Genomic DNA, 16,236 nt, shown 5'->3' on the forward strand with positions numbered 1-16,236 from the left:
AATCAACGGTTATGATTTGATTTGTCTTATTCGTTGGAGATACTTAAGAAATGAACACCCTCAATCTATCTCTGTTGTGAAATCTAACTGTTACAAAAAATAATCTTTAAACCGAATGAGACATGAAAATACTTACAAATGGTAATCAAGTCAATATTTCATTAACGATTCCTGCAAGGTGGTGAATATTCTACACAAGCAGATAATGCAATAAATATTTTTTATCTTTTTTTCCGATCTTTCTCTCCTACACATAAATATTCATCCTCTAATCTGATACCATTACTTCGCGATATATTGTTAGACCTTGCTTGATTTACGTCAAAGAAAGATATGAATGCTTTGAACAGTTGAATGAATCCAACATTGTCATAAATTCTATTGCAAAACGGAACCAACATTTCTATTTATATAAGTGTTTATTAAATAACTATCATGTTAACTGTAGTTAGGTGTCGAGAAGTTTTGAATAGGATTGTTGGGTATTCTTTCAGACAGAAAATGCCAAACAGACGTGTGCTCATGGAAACGATTATCATTTTTCTAGATGTATTTTTTACTCAATATACAGTTTAATGAGATGATGATCCAAAATAACAGGAGAACATATACTTTTCACATCTTACAATATTCATGTAAAATTAAATTCACCTTATCCCCTATAACAATTCAATATACAGTGCGTATCAAAAAGGAAGTTTACACTTAGAAAAGATCCTGTAAAATTATACATTTGTAATATCCTGAAGATTTTTAAACATTTTAAAATTGGTACTGGTCCAAATGTCGTAAACTATTTCTGGTTGTTCTATGCCCATATTACTATTTCAAGCTATTATTTTTTTACTAGAAATCGCTCAAAATCGATTAAATTGGTTTCGTGGTGGAGTCTGGACAAACGAAATATTTGCAATTTGTCGTCGGCTTTGAAGCTTAGGACGATCTGCTGCTCCGGTTAGCCAAATTTTGGACAATGACCTCCCAGCTGTTCATTGTCATTTCGCGAGAATTTTCTATACAATTTTATGTTCTGGAATGAGTTCTGTTTCCCAGTGCAGAAACTTTCTATTCATACGTTTGGTTACCACCCTTTGCAAAAAAAAAGAGTGATCGACAATTTATTGCTTCATCATCACTGTCGTCAGTGTTGCCATAAGCACGAATCGCCATCAAAATCGACATTGCCATTAGTGGTATCATGTTCTACAGACTTTAGAAATCATGAGGAAATCCTGTCGGTTTGTGGCACGAAGTTGACCAATAATCCTGGATTGAAGGGTGCACTTCTTCCTGCTGAAGAGCATCATGTAGTTTTTGTTCATGATCCAATACCTTCGAGACCACTTTACACAGAAATGGTGGATTTAGAGCAACCCCTTCCCCTACTCTTCTTACCGAACCATGTTTTTTCCATTCAAAATAGGAATTGTACAAGGTATCATTGGAATCTAGAAGATTAATATAATCTGCCAGTTCATGAAAGCTACTGAAGTCGTGTAAATGTATAAAAGAATTTGGTGGCGCTACGCGCTCATAATCTTCCCTCGGTGGACCGTAGACGATGGGTACAATGTCATGCATGAGCGCGTTATACCAGAATTTCTCAGTGATGTAGTCCCTGCATTCGCTGTTCTCCACTGATAAATAAAATTTGTGAGCCTTGATTTTATTCCAGCAATCGTCTGAATATCTGTCGCAAGCTAATGTTCCACAAGGACCATACATATCGACTCTGACGTGATTTGCAAGTGTTTTTACAAAATCATGACGGCGCCAGGATGCTACCCCGCAATTGGATGCAGCCCATGCTACCAAAGAGCTTTTCTCCTTTGCCCAATTCCGACTTTCTCCTGATGATATTTGTGGTATTGATTTATCATAAAGACCGTACGGACTATGAATCGTTGACGATGGCCTATACGACATCGTAAAGTTGTATATGCGATCAAGTTCAACGGGTGGAATTGCGTTTCCCCCCGTGTGCCGAGGACTCTCTAAAGAATAAAAAACCCAAGCTTGATTTGGTGGCCGTCTTCTCTGCATCTTTGTCCAATCCCAGTTCGATCTATGAAAGAAAACTACTGCATCACTCTTCTCCAAAGTCTCATAGCTTGTGTCCTCGACAAAACTTATCCCACACTTCAGACCTGGGCATTCTGATTTTACTGGCGTTGAAGGGCGACTTTTGCCCCTCCATAGCTGGATCTGACGGTAACAAGGTAATTTTTCTTTTGAATGCCAGGTTTTATTTTGAAATGGGGGAGACCTTTCCCTATGAACTTTTAGTGGGTTTTCATTTATTCCATCTTCCTCCGCGTTTGGTTCTGACATATAATGAGCAATTAGGGGGAATCTTAAGTTATTCGCTGCCGAGGAGAAGCGAGCAAGATCGAATCTGAATAAACCGGCGATTAGAAAACTAGAAAGTATTGCCAAGCAAAGTGATATCATCGGCTTACCATTTTTCGTCAACATGGTTCTTTGATATTCCAAGAAGGCCGGAGCAAGTTAAATGTACTGAAATAAGGATAAAGTGTGGTTCAACTTCATACAAAAATATCGACGTCATCGAATTTCACATCCTGGTATACAAACATACGGTATATTAAGCCTTAATAGCCATATTCATGATATTGGTGTTGTCCATGCAAAGTTCGAAGCCAGTCTATTCATACACAACGTGGTAGTATCTACCTAGATCCACCACCGACTGAGTAGGTAGAGAATGATCGATCTATATCGCTATACATCGATATCTATATCTATCGCTACTACATGTTTATCGAAGGAAAACGTTTCTTGATATCACAGGAAATCGAATGGCGGTCTGTTTTTTCTGAATGAATTGCTTATAGTGACTAGTCAGGTCAAATACAGTGGCCGGAGTTGATTTAATGTGGTACAGTTATTATTGACAGCAGTAGAAGATAGGAAAAGAGGCAGGAATGCCTTAGTCACCCGCAATATGGTGTCATTTTTAAATCATCAGGAATATTTGTTTTCTTCTCACTTTCTTTTTAAGTTTCTTCAATTTTGAGCATGTATCCCTTTTCCATTCCATGTTTGGTTTGTTGGCTTCTAGAAGTTCACTTATCTTACAGTTGTAATGAAACTTTTTATTTGATTAAAATGGTTTAAATGTATTTTATTGTCAAAACTTGTATTTTAATCGGTTACATGCCTCGATCAAAAGTTTTTACTTGAATAAACCATTTTGGATTGAATAAGCAAAATGGTGTGTCCATATGCGATTCCAAAAGGAATTCGATATTATAATCCCGGCGGCTTTACAGCGCAGAAGCTTTTCAAATAATTCCTGCCAGGTACCCATTTACCTCACCTGGGTTGAGTGCAGGATATTATAAGATGAAATCATACTAGCCTTGAATACCCATGCCGGGATGACAAAAATCAAGCCTCGCAAAGCAGCAAGTAATTAATATATTTCCTTGTCATAAACAGAATATAAAAAGGCATAATGGGGTAATGCATGGGATGACAGTAGAAATAGAGGCTTCCTGTCCTTTATAATAAGTATTTTATATGTGACCGGCTACCCCCAACCAACCATATGTCGCCAGAGAAAATAAATAAATGACGTAGCTAATTATCTTTAAATATTAAAAAAATAAATCGGACAGAATAATTTTTCTTCTCATCATGCTGTCAACTCTGCTGAAAAGAACAGTGTTTCACACAATGTCTTCGTGTTTGCAGTGTGTTCGTAGTGTGTTCACAGTGTTTTCACAGTGTGTATGCAATGTGTTCATAGTGTGTTTGCAGTGTGTTCACAGTGTGTATGGAATATCTTCACAGTGTGTTCACAGTGTGTCACACAATGTGTTCACATGGTGTTTTCACAGTGTGTTCACAGTGTGCTTAAACGTTTTTTTTTCTCTGAGTGTTTTCGCAGTGTATGCACAGTGTGTTCACACTGTGTTAATAGTGTCTTCGTAGTGCGTTCATAGTGTGTGCACAGTGTGCTTGCAGTGTATTCACAGTGTGTATACACTGTGTTCAGTGTGTACGCAATGGATGACAGTGTATTCACACTGTGTACACAATATCTTCACAGTGTGCTCACAGTGTGTCACACAATGTGTTCACAGGGTGTGTTTGCAGTGAGTTCACAGTGTCTTCACACTGGTTTCACAGTGTGTTCACCGTGTGCTTAGAGTGTTTTCGCAGTGTATGCACAGTGTGCTCGCAGTGTGTTCACACTGTGTTAATAGTGTCTTCGCAGTGCGTTCACAGTGTGTTTGCAATGTGTTCACAGTGTATTCACAGTGTGTTCACAGTGGATTTGCAATTTGTTTATTTTATCACCATTTCGGACTACTTGAAAGTTTTATTGAGATTCCACAGTGGTCACATCTTATGCTTATAAGTGATCAATATTGGTTTGTCCTTTCAGCTCTCTCTAAATTTCTTATGCATTCAATCAAGTATTTATGTGGGTTTTAACAATGGTCTGTTCTGACAAGTTACATAAGAGATGAATAAAATCTAAAACTTCATTTTCATTGCCCTTTCCTTGGTTTTTCGGGTAACAGTTCACATATTTGAATTTCCTTTATTTTAGTTGGTGTTTTTTGCTCTCTCTCTCACACACTCCTTTTGTCAATGAGAGATCATAACATAACTCCACCAAGATTTAACATCTTTTATAGAATAACGCATTCGTCCACATTTCTTTTCTAACCTCTGAGTTTTAAGGTTTTTTTTTTCTTTCCATGAATCCAGTATGTAATTTATTAATGGTTTTGACAAATATTTTAAAGTGGAAACGAACAATCAGCCTTAATAGCGCCACATCGAGTCGTCAACTATTTTGGCCAGCATAATGCAACATAATGAGCTGTGCAGGTTTTTTTATTTATAGGCCCATTTGAATGATACCGCACGACTCGATACATTCGTACCTCACTAATAAGGTTACTACGTGGCAACACAAATACTTTTCCTCTTAACACATTTTACTTTTAATTGTAAGAATAAAATTATGGGCTAATTCATGCTCCATAGCATGGATGGTTATTTCAAATGAATATTCTAAAACTAAATTAGAATATTTGTAACTCACATTCAATGAGAAACAACAAACTGCCCATGAATAATAAGCGGCGTGCGACCGCATGAGGGCGCTTTATCGTCTTCAGGATTCATTCGTATTGATGCTTTTCTCATGAACACAATAGTTCATAAATAATCCCAAATCGGGATTGAAACGACGAATTGGAAAAAGGTTATCGGGTCCCAGTGGGGTAACAGGCGGGGGGCAAGCTGACAGCCCCCCCCCCCCCCCCTCGGCGGATTTCACCGGGAAAATGCAAGGAAAACGGGGAAACTAAAAAAGTAGGGAGAAAGAAAGGGGAAGGAAAGGGGAAAAGGAAAGGAGGAAAAGGAAAGGGAAAGAGAAAAGTGAAGAAAACGAAGATTTTTTTAATGGAAAAGGAAGGAAAGCGGGAAATTGTACGAAAGGAGAACATTTGAGAAAGAACAAATCATTCCACCATAGGCCTATGTAATGCAAAAGCACGGTGGGAAATAAATTGACAAAATGGCAAACAATAGCGGGAAACGAAGGTAAAATGTAATTAATCAAAAGCTATTAGTTGGAAAACAAAGAAAAGGGACAAGAAAAAAAATAATAACACGACCGGGCTGCCGGTGATTGAAATTAAAGAGTGGGAAGAAAGATGGACTGCATACATTGTGCTATAAGCATGCTACATTTCATGCAAATAAGCTACCGGGGCTTTGCCCCAGACCCCACGCAGTAGGTGTTCTTCTTTTATAACCTTCAAATGGATCTATAACGCCCCCCCCCATTCAATCACTGGCATACAGGCGAGGATGGGGGAGGAGGGGGTCTTGCTTCCACATTCAAGAGGAAATAAAAGAAATTATAGGAGACAACGTATGATGAAAATAATGAATGGAAACAATGAAATGTGTTTTTTGCTGAATATAATGGAAATATCTATCACATAATTAAAATTTCATTTAATAGGCAATTTTTTTTCCCCAGCTCGCTTAGTCGCTTTGCACGCTGGCGGCTTTTTCACGCATTGCTATGTTTTGCCCCCTCAAAATATTTGATTCATTACGCAAGTGGGTTGAATAAATGTGTTGTATAAAAACTATATTCTGTATATACCCGCGATTTGATTAAAATAGCGGCAACCTGCGAGGTTTAAATGGCTTTGATATCATGATTATCTGGGGGCTCCGCCCCGGACCCCAACCGCACAGCACTGCGTATGGAAGGGTGGGCCATGGCCTCAAAAAGTTCTACAAACTAGAACAAAAAAAATTGGAAAAAGCAAAAGAAAAGTGTAGAATATGATTTAATTACTGAATATGCCATAAAATAGCTTAAAGCTAGATCTCGTGAAAAGGTGTTTTTTCTCACTCGCTTCGCTCTCTCGGGAGTTATATAAAGCAGCTTTTAGCACATGTGCTATGCTGCGCCCCTCCTTTTTTTTACTCTTCACGCTACTGCCGCAAAGAATCCTGCCCACAGTTGCGTACAGACCACCAAAAAAAAAGGGAATCTAAAGAAAGAAGCGTGAAATATATTATTCCATGTCAAAATCTATCACAAAATTGGATTTATCTATTAAAAACGTAAAAAAATTTGCTCGCTCGCTTCGACCGCTCGCACCTTTTTTTAAGATAAATTCTGCCCGATACGCAATACGTGGTCTTCTAAAAAAAAAGTCGCCTCATTACACCATTACGCCTGTTCATACCATGATAGGACCGAAAAATCTTTGGTTCTCCCCCCTGGTCACTGACCCTTTTACGCCGCTGCTAGGTCCGTCTTCCACTTCTTTTTTAGGAGGGGGGGGGGGGGGGGTGGTCAAAACCGATCCACTAATTTCAACTTTGCAAGGTTATCATGATTTCATATGGATTCAATAAACAATGAGTCTAAGATTGAAATCCCGGGGGGCACTTCCATTGACGAGTGGATACCATGCGCGACCACGGGGTCTTGAAAAGTACCCTAAACACATATTTTCCATATTCTGAAAATGCACCCCTTAACAAGTATTGGCGTCTCAAACCCCACCCTTAAGTATTGGAAAGAAATACTATTGGCAAGTATTCCCAGAACTGAGCCCCTAAACAAGTGCAGTGATGCATGTATTTTCAATATTCTAAAAATGCACCCCTTAACCAGTATTGAAAACAAAACGATACTCTTAGCAAGTATTCCCTGAAATGAACCCCTAAACAAGTACAGATATATTTTATTGTTACGTCACGCGTCCGTCGGTCGTCGGTTTTACTTTTAGACACCATTATTTTGGTTTAGTACAGCCCCGCCTTCCACACCTCGCGCAAATCATACTCTAAACACGTAGTGTTGACTTCTGGGGCAAAAAGTACATCCTTTATAAAACATTTTAGTCTTGATTTTTTTATAACCTCGCAAATTTGATCCTAAACACGTAACTTTCCTAGCGAAATCTATACCCTTTTTTCATTATTTCAGTGTTTTTGACACCCTTATTCCGTTACGTTCGTTACGTGCCCTATCTTGAAAAAGACATCCTTTTTACGTGTTTTTTTGTAGCGCATGGTATCCACTCGTCAATGTAAGTCCCCCCCCCCTGGGATTGAAATACAAGACTTGTGACGATGTTCGTAAAAAAAAATTGATAGAATCTTTTTATTTAGTGGGGGATGCATAATACTCTGAAAGGGGAAATCTCGGCCCACATTAATATCTGCCTCCTTAATCGGCAAAGTGGAATTTGACAGTTGAAGTAGTTGTAAAATAATACCGGTAATTAAAAAAGTGATTTAGGCTTGTTACGATGGTTTATTGCCATTTCGTCCACTGCCATTTTGTCCACTACCCCACATGGTCTAATATCATTTCGTCTACCATCAGTTGGTCCACTATCCACATGGTCCGATTACCATTTCGTCCAGTCACCATTTCGTCTAATAGCCATTTCGTCTATTATCATTTGGTCTAATAGCCATTTGGTCTAATAGTATTTTTTTGCCAATTGGTCCAATAGCCACTTTGTCCAATATCATTACGTCTATTCCCATTTGGTCTAATAGCCAAATGGTCTAAAGGCAAATGGTCTAATAACCACTTGGTCTACTTTCATTTCGTCCATGTTCCATTTGGTCTAACTGCATTTGGTCTACTATCACTTGGTCTAAACTCATTTCGGATAACAATCATTTGGTATAATTGCCATTTGGTCTAATAACCAATATGTCCGATTGCCATTTTGGCTAATCACCATTTCGTCTAATACGCATACTGGTCTACTATGCTACACTAGCGCCCTCTACGACCCGAGTCGACTCTATTCGCGATTGTGGGCCTAATTAATTACCAATTCTCTTCAACTTCTTCATTTATTTTATCACTGTTGACTAGTGTTGTTCGTCATTGATTACTTTGCATTATGGAAGTGTTTTCCACCCAAAGGGGAAGCAATGTGTGTCTTATCGAGGTTATACATACACGATACGGGCGAGGAAAAACGGAATGGTATACTGGCGATGTCGACAGCGGACAACGTGCTCTGGCACGTTGGTAACCCAAGACTTACGATTTTATGTGTAAAATAATAGTGGGCCTACATGAAATAAAATGTTCATAAAAAAAAAGATCAGCTCACGCAAGCAAAAAAAAACCACAGAAAAAACCCTCTTCGATCCGCAGACAGGGGAATATATAAATGAATGAACATTTTTCGAGCAACAGCCCCCCCTGCCCCCATTAGCAAAAGCTAGATCCGCAAAAGGGATGTGTTATAATTATACCCGGCAGGCCTATATACTCGCGACCAAAAATCTACTCTAGTGATTTCACTACCCCCCCCCCCCCTTACTGTAAACTCCTGGATCCGCGCCTACGTAGAAGTAATTATTTTAATTATGTATATTATTTCTATTATGATTATCCTTATTATTATCATTTTTGTTAATATTAGTAATATGATCATCATAATTATTATTAGTAGTAGTATTATTTTGAATTTTCTTATTATTATTATTTTAGTATCATTATGATGATTATCATTCTTATTATTGTATCCAATAATTGCTACAGCATGAGTATATCACAAACATTATACTCATCGTTATTGTCAATACTACTAGGCCTACATTTATTTTAGGCGCAGGCGGGCCTCTAGCGACGGGAAACGAACAAAAAGGGAGAGGATAGTACAGGGAAAGAAGATAGGACAGATCGGGAAGAGCTCTTTTTTGGGGGGTGGGGTTATATTGATCAATAATATTTCTTTAAAAGGTTAGTGTCTTTCATCTGTTTATCGTATTTTGATATCGGAATAAAATATTCTCCTTTCTTTTTTTTAAATAAAAATTGAGCGACAAATTAAAATAAAAGGACCCTTTTCCATTTTCCCCATCTTAGTTCCCCCTTTTATATGTGTGTCTGTGTGTGTGCGCGTGTGTGTGTGCGTTTTAGGGGGGTGGGGTGCCTGAATTGCTGTACCCACTGAATCGACCCTTGCGATAGTAGTTATCATCATAGTTTTTAGGGTTTTTTTAAAACTAATATCATCAATAAGTTCAAGGTATTAAAGTCATTTCGCTCCCCTCCTCGGATAACGCAAATTATTTGTATTAGACGAAATGGCTATTGGACCGAATGGCTATTAGACTAAATGGCTATTGGACGATTTGGGAATTGGACGAAATGGTTAGTAGACGATTTGGTTGGTAGACGAACTGATTATTGGACCTAATGGTTGATGGACGAAATGACTATTAGACGAAATGGCAATTGGACGAGTTGATAAAGACGATGTGGATATTGGACCAACTGAAATTAGCCGACATGGCTATTGGACCAAATGAACGGTGGACGAACTGGTTCATGGACGATTTGGCATTAGACGAAATTGTTGGTAGACGAAATGGTTGTAGACGAATTAGATATAAACTAACTGGCTATTAGACTAAATGGCTATAAGACGAAATGGTGATTGGACGAAATGGGTGGTAGACGAAATGTTGATGGACGAAATGGCATTAGACGAAATGAATGTAGACCATGTGGAGAGTGGACGGGATGGCAGTAGACGAATCGGCAATTTACCGTTACGATCGTCTGTGCTCACGGAGCGGGAATGGCCGCACCACTTCGAGAAAACCGGGGGAGCTTCTGTCGAAAAGGTGGTTGAGGGAGGGGAGTCAAATCACCTCATCCTTTCGGGACGACCGGGGGAGCTTTTCACAAAAGGCTGTGTTTAGTCGTTTTCTGAAGCAATTAATCATTTCTATGAAAATTATTCATCAAATACTAACAATACAGTAATCAATATAATATTGGCAGTGTCGTACAAAAAATGACGACCAAAAAAAGAAAAGAGAGAGAGGTGAAATATATCATTTTCTTGATATTTTTTTATGTCAAACTCTGGTTAAGAAATTTAACTTTAGTAAGAGAAATGTCGAAACTTTTTCTTGCTCGCTTACAACTTTTATTGAATTTTGCCTGATATGACATATCTGGTCCCCTCAAAATTTGGGACTCATTAGACCACTGACTATTAGGGGGAAAAGAAGAGAGTTTGCAGTTTTTCGCGATTCTGAATGAAATTGAATATTAATGAAGTAATATTAGACCCCAAACGATTCCACAAAGCCATATAAAACGATTGAATTACTAGGAGAAATATTCTATTCCGAATAAAGTTGCATTTGTAAAGTGCGGTGAAACAAATCGATGGCGTAATGAGCCAAAGGTTTGGAGGGGGTCAGGTATGGCGTATACGGCAAACTTTATTGAAAAGTTGTGAGCAAAATTTAGACATTTTTTTTTCAAAAATCAAATCATGACATAATATTCGGAAAAAAATATATTTCAACCGTCTCTCTTCCCTTTTCTTTTATTTATCTTTGTCGTAATTTTTTAGGGGAAAGTGCCCCAAGTCGCTCCCCCCCCCTCCCCTCTTTGAAGGCAATTACCTTGAAACTGGCTTTCCATCGCAAGCTGCTAGTTTGGCCTAGTAAGATAATAGTTTCCATGTACGGCAAATCCGGTCGAAGCGTATATGCACCGCCGAGACTATTGAAAATATAAAATAAACCTAAATGAAAATGCACATTTTTTTAATTCTTTCCTTACTCAGTAAAACACACACACCCTACTTCACCAACTTCACCTATAGGTCTCCATACCCTCACACAAACTTAAAGACACACAAATATACAGCTCCCCCGGTTGTCTCGAAAAAGGTACGTTAATAATTTGATTCCCCTCCCTCAACCCACCCTTTCGAGAAAAGCTCCCCCTGTTCTTTTTAAAGGGTGCGGCCAACCCGGCTCCATCCTTGCTCCGCGAATTTGAGGCCGTCGTCAACATCAAGCAGGTCGCTCATGACGACGGTCTCCTGCGTTCTGAAATTGAGTTAAATAATATTTTTCATATGCTTTTTTATATTCAGAAAGAAATTGTAAATGATACGTGTGTCTAAAATGTATATATATATATATGTAAAATCTATGTAATAATTGATTATGTTGTATTATGTTGAACATGTTGAACGCAGAAATAAATTTCAAGCAAACGCTGACAATCGTAAAAAGTCATGATTTCTGACCACAACCTCCAGGGGGCAAGACGACCGAAAGGAAAGATACCTAGGGACGCACCATTATATATCCAGGGGAGCTAGAAGTCCTCCCCCAAAAAAAGAAATAATAATAATAATAAATAAATAATAATGATAATAATAATAAATAAATAAATAAAATAAAAAAGAAATGAATATATACAAATAAAATAATAAATTAGTCCACTGACAAATCGTCAGATGGGGGCAACAAAAAACCTTTTATCGATGGATTAAGGGAAAAAATGCTCAAAGAATAAAGAAAAAAAAATTGCATCAACCCAAACTTCCAGCCCCCCCCCCCCTCCTTGGTGTCTAATGATGGGTCCCTAAGGTCTTTGGGGGAATATAGATAGAAATTAAGTATATACAACAAACAAAAAATTGAAAAGGGAATTTTATCGCAACAAAATTTAAAAACGTCAAAACAAAATGCCAAATTCTTAGAAGTATTGAAAATATATTGCCCCCAAAAAAGGGATTAATCTCAATTCGAATATCAACACTGGAATTCATACATCTGACAAGCAAGAAATTGCAAATTCATTCAGTGATTTTTATCTTTAATGTTCGAAAACGACATTACTCTCCCAGCAATCAAAGATTCAATTCAATGCAAAGAGTTGAAAAGAGTTGAATCAAAGCTTCAGCACAAATATGTAGACCCTTCTAATGACATCATGTAACTACAAATTTAGAAACCAAACCAATATTGCGTTTACACTGATGACACGTCTCTGTATTTTAAAGATAATTATTCAAAATCACTCAGAAAAAAATACCTCAAAAATTATTTATTGTACAAATGGCTTAAAATACGTACCATGGAAGAACTAAAGCATAAATATATCTCATTCAGCATGTTCAGGAGAGAATAACTTGATAATGTTATCGAAATCAACGTACAGTTCGGATATTACCCTTGACCAAAGTATAAATTGAAAACCGCACATTTTGAATATAACTAAAACGATACTACACTGCGCTATCACACGCTATACACGAGGGGGCACTTCCATTGACCAGTGGATACCATGCGCGACCACGGGGTTTCGAAAAGCGCCCTAACCTAAACAAGTATTTTCCATGTTCTGAAAATGCACCCCTTAACAAGTATTGGAGTGTATTCCCTGAATTGACTCCCTAAACAAGTACAAGGAGATTTCACCTGTTATGTCACGGACGTGATCACGGACATTTGCTTTTCCTTTATTTTCACTGGGCTTAATTAGTGCCACCCCACACTCCTCAATCCAATAGGATCCTAAACACATAGTGTTGGGGCCCGGCAAAAAGTACATTCTTTATAAATTATTTTGGTCTTTTTTATACCCTCCCACATTAGACCGTAAACACGTAGTTTTCCGAGCGAAATATATCCACTTTTATTGTTTAAGTGCTTTGAAGCCCTTGTTACGATACGTGCCCTTTCTTGAAAGAAGGATCCTTTGTACGTGGTTTTTGGTCACGCATGGTATCCACTCGTCAATGGAAGTGCCCTCCCCGAGAATGATTAAACCCACGCAACGCCTTCTTAAACATCTATCATTTTCAAGCTTATTTGTTCACATAATAATGGGGAAAGTGCAAAGCACGGAAATTACAGAGGACGCAAAACAGATATGCAAAGTTGGTCCTCGATGCAGATTATCTAACCCCCAAAAGACACAAGCACAATTCAATGACAAAGTGTTAAAACTAAACTGCAAAGTCTATTTGAGTCTACAAAATATCCAATAACCTCGCTCCTAATTGTTTCAAAACCTTTGCCTGTAAACACACCGCACCCTCAGACTTAAAAGATACTCCATGTATTTTGAATACAACGCCAAGCAGTATCGATTATTTCATCAAAGTACATAAGTGGGTGTTTAAATTAGCACCAAGAATTCAACACCAAAGTAACACAAGTAGATGTTTAAATAAACACCATGAAGTCAGCACCAAAGTAAAATGGTTGATGTGGTCATCTCTCATAATAGTAACTGGAGAAGTTGAAGTTTTGATTTTTTTCAACGGTTCCAATGTTACTCGAATCTGTACCGCGCTATTGTTGTTTATTATCACCGCTGTCATAAATAGAACACACAATTTCCATTGTTAGTATCATTAATTTTCTACAGATTTTAGAAATCATGAGGAAATCCAGTCGGTTTGTGGCACGAAGTTGACCAATAATCGTGCATTGAAGGGTGCACTTCTTCCTGCTGAAGACCATCATGTAGTTTTTGTTCATGATCCAATACCTTCGAGACCACTTTACACAGAAATGGTGGTTTTAGAGCAACCCCTTCCCCTACTCTTCTAACCGAACCATGTTTTTTCCATTCAAAATAGGAATTGTACAAGGTATCATTGGAATCAAGAAGATTAATATAATCTGCCAGTTCATGAAAGCTACTGAAGTCGTGTAAATGTATAAAAGAATTTGGTGGCGCTACGCGCTCATAATCTTCCCTCGGTGGACCGTAGACGATGGGTACAATGTCATGCATGAGCGCGTTATACCAGAATTTCTCAGTGATGTAGTCCCTGCATTCGCTGTTCTCCACGGCTAGATAAAATTTGTGAGCCTTGATTTTATTCCAGCAATCGTCTGAATATCTGCCGCAAGCTAATGTTCCACAAGGACCATACATATCGACTCTGACGTGATTTGCAAGTGTTTTTACAAAATCATGACGGCGCCAGGATGCTACCCCGCAATTGGATGCAGCCCATGCTACCAAAGAGCTTTTCTCCTTTGCCCAATTCCGACTTTCTCCTGATGATATCTGTGGTATTGATTTATCATAAAGACCATACGGACTATGAATCGTTGACGATGGCCTATACGACATCGTAAACTTGTATATGCGATCAAGTTCAACGGGTGGAATTGCGTTTCCCCCCGTGTGCAGTGGACTCTCTAAAGAATAAAAACCCCAAGCTTGATTTGGTGGCCGTCTTCTCTGCATCTCTGTCCAATCCCAGTTCGATCTATGAAATAAAACTACTGCATCACTCTTCTCCAAAGTCTCATAACTTGTGTCCTCGACAAAACTTATCCCACACTTCAGACCTGGGCATTCTGATTTTACTGGAGTTGAAGGGCTACTTTTGCCCCTCCATAGCTGGATCTGACGGTAACAAGGTACTCTTTCTTTCGAATGTCCAGTTCTATTTTGAAATAGGGGAGACCTATCCCTATGAGCTTCTGGTGAGTTTTCATTGATTCCGTCCTCTCCCGCGTTTGTTTCTGACATGTAATGACGAATTAAAGGGTCTCTAAAGTTATCCGTTGCCGAGGAGAAGCGAGCAAGATCCAATCTGAATACTCCGGTCATTAGAAAACAAGAAAGTATTGCCAAGCAAAGTGATATCATCGGCTTACCATTTTTCGTCAGCATGGTTCTTTGATATTCCAAGAAGGCCGGAGCAAATTAAATGTACTGAAATAAGGATAAAGTGTGGTTCAACTACATACAACAATATCGACGTCATCGACTTTCACATCCTGGTATATAAACATGCAGAATATTAAGCCCGTATAGCCATATGTGTTATCCAGGGAAACACCCAACTCCTAATCCGATATTGAAAAGGAATAGACTGAAGAAACGCTATCTTTTAATGGAAGCTATCTACATCGTAGGAATACGCCTCTGATAATAGATAATAGGAGACCTTAAGTCGGTCACGCATCACGGCGCCAACTGATTTCACCTTTCAATAAGCCAGTTCGTAGTTCCTATCTGCGCATGATCAAAAGATTCTACGCACGATCAGATTCAGATATTTTGATTGTCTAATTGTAATCGATTACAAAAGGAAATTCAATTTGTTCGCACAAGATAATTTAGAATATTACATAATACACGCAGAAGATTACACGATACATATATCAAACATTATACAAATCAACAAGCAAAGGAAAGAGAAATTAAGATAAAGGCAGGGGTAACATAATTTCAAGTATGGCTATTAAATGCACGGATTGAAGCTGGAACGAAAGAATTTACAAAGCGTGAGGTTCTACCGGGAAGGGATCTCAGACGTTTGCCTGACCTCATCACATTATAATATTTATGAAGGGCATGTTTCTCATTGGTAAGGATCTCTTTGGCTTTTCTTTTCTTATTTCAGAGGCTTGCTTTTCAACTCTTTCTAGTTTCTGTATGTCCTCTTTCCTACTTGCATGTATCCAACATTGCTTTATAAAATACCTGAAATATCCTCTCTCGAACATGCGCGGTCCTAAGCTTTCGAAAGAAAAACATTCTACTTCGAGCTTTTGAAAGTGTGATCTTGGCTAGGGGTATCAAATTGTCAATAGTTGTCCCTAGATACTCTTAAAACTAACTAGTACTTCAATAGTAACACCGTTTAATACAATTGAATCTGGGTGTGGGGGCGGAGCAGTTCTGAAATAAAAAATAAGTTCTTTACACTTAGATGGGTTTATGAAGAGGTGGTTGTTTTTTGCACCACCTTGAGAAGCGTTCAATACTTCTATGATAACTATCATCATCAGTTTCGCTTTTCATCAGGCCTAGAACTACTGCGTCATCAGAGGAAGGCCTTAGGCCATTTGTACAAAAGTGACATGGTGGCCTGGTCACACCGCCCGAGC

At 38.4% G+C, this 16,236-nt stretch overlaps 2 protein-coding genes across 2 annotated transcripts; both read right to left on the reverse strand.

Moving 5' to 3' along the window:
- Window positions 1-925: 925 nt before the first annotated feature.
- Window positions 926-2,614, reverse strand: LOC121421192 (alpha-(1,3)-fucosyltransferase 7-like). Its single transcript, XM_041615853.1, has one exon. The coding sequence runs from the start codon at window positions 2,473-2,475 to the stop codon at window positions 1,213-1,215; it is 1,263 nt and encodes a 420-aa protein (XP_041471787.1). The 5' UTR covers window positions 2,476-2,614; the 3' UTR covers window positions 926-1,212.
- Window positions 2,615-12,166: 9,552 nt separating this feature from the next.
- LOC121421442 (glycoprotein 3-alpha-L-fucosyltransferase A-like) lies at window positions 12,167-15,320 on the reverse strand. Its single transcript, XM_041616133.1, has one exon. The coding sequence runs from the start codon at window positions 15,011-15,013 to the stop codon at window positions 13,751-13,753; it is 1,263 nt and encodes a 420-aa protein (XP_041472067.1). The 5' UTR covers window positions 15,014-15,320; the 3' UTR covers window positions 12,167-13,750.
- Window positions 15,321-16,236: the final 916 nt, after the last annotated feature.

The sequence above is a fragment of the Lytechinus variegatus genome, chromosome 9 (genome assembly GCF_018143015.1).
Source record: "Lytechinus variegatus isolate NC3 chromosome 9, Lvar_3.0, whole genome shotgun sequence".
Lineage (NCBI taxonomy): Eukaryota > Metazoa > Echinodermata > Echinoidea > Temnopleuroida > Toxopneustidae > Lytechinus > Lytechinus variegatus.

Coding starts and splice junctions, on each gene's coding strand:
- LOC121421192 (XM_041615853.1), bottom strand. CDS start 2,475: ATGTTGACGAAAAATGGTAAGCCGATGATATCACTTTGCTTGGCAATA.
- LOC121421442 (XM_041616133.1), bottom strand. CDS start 15,013: ATGCTGACGAAAAATGGTAAGCCGATGATATCACTTTGCTTGGCAATA.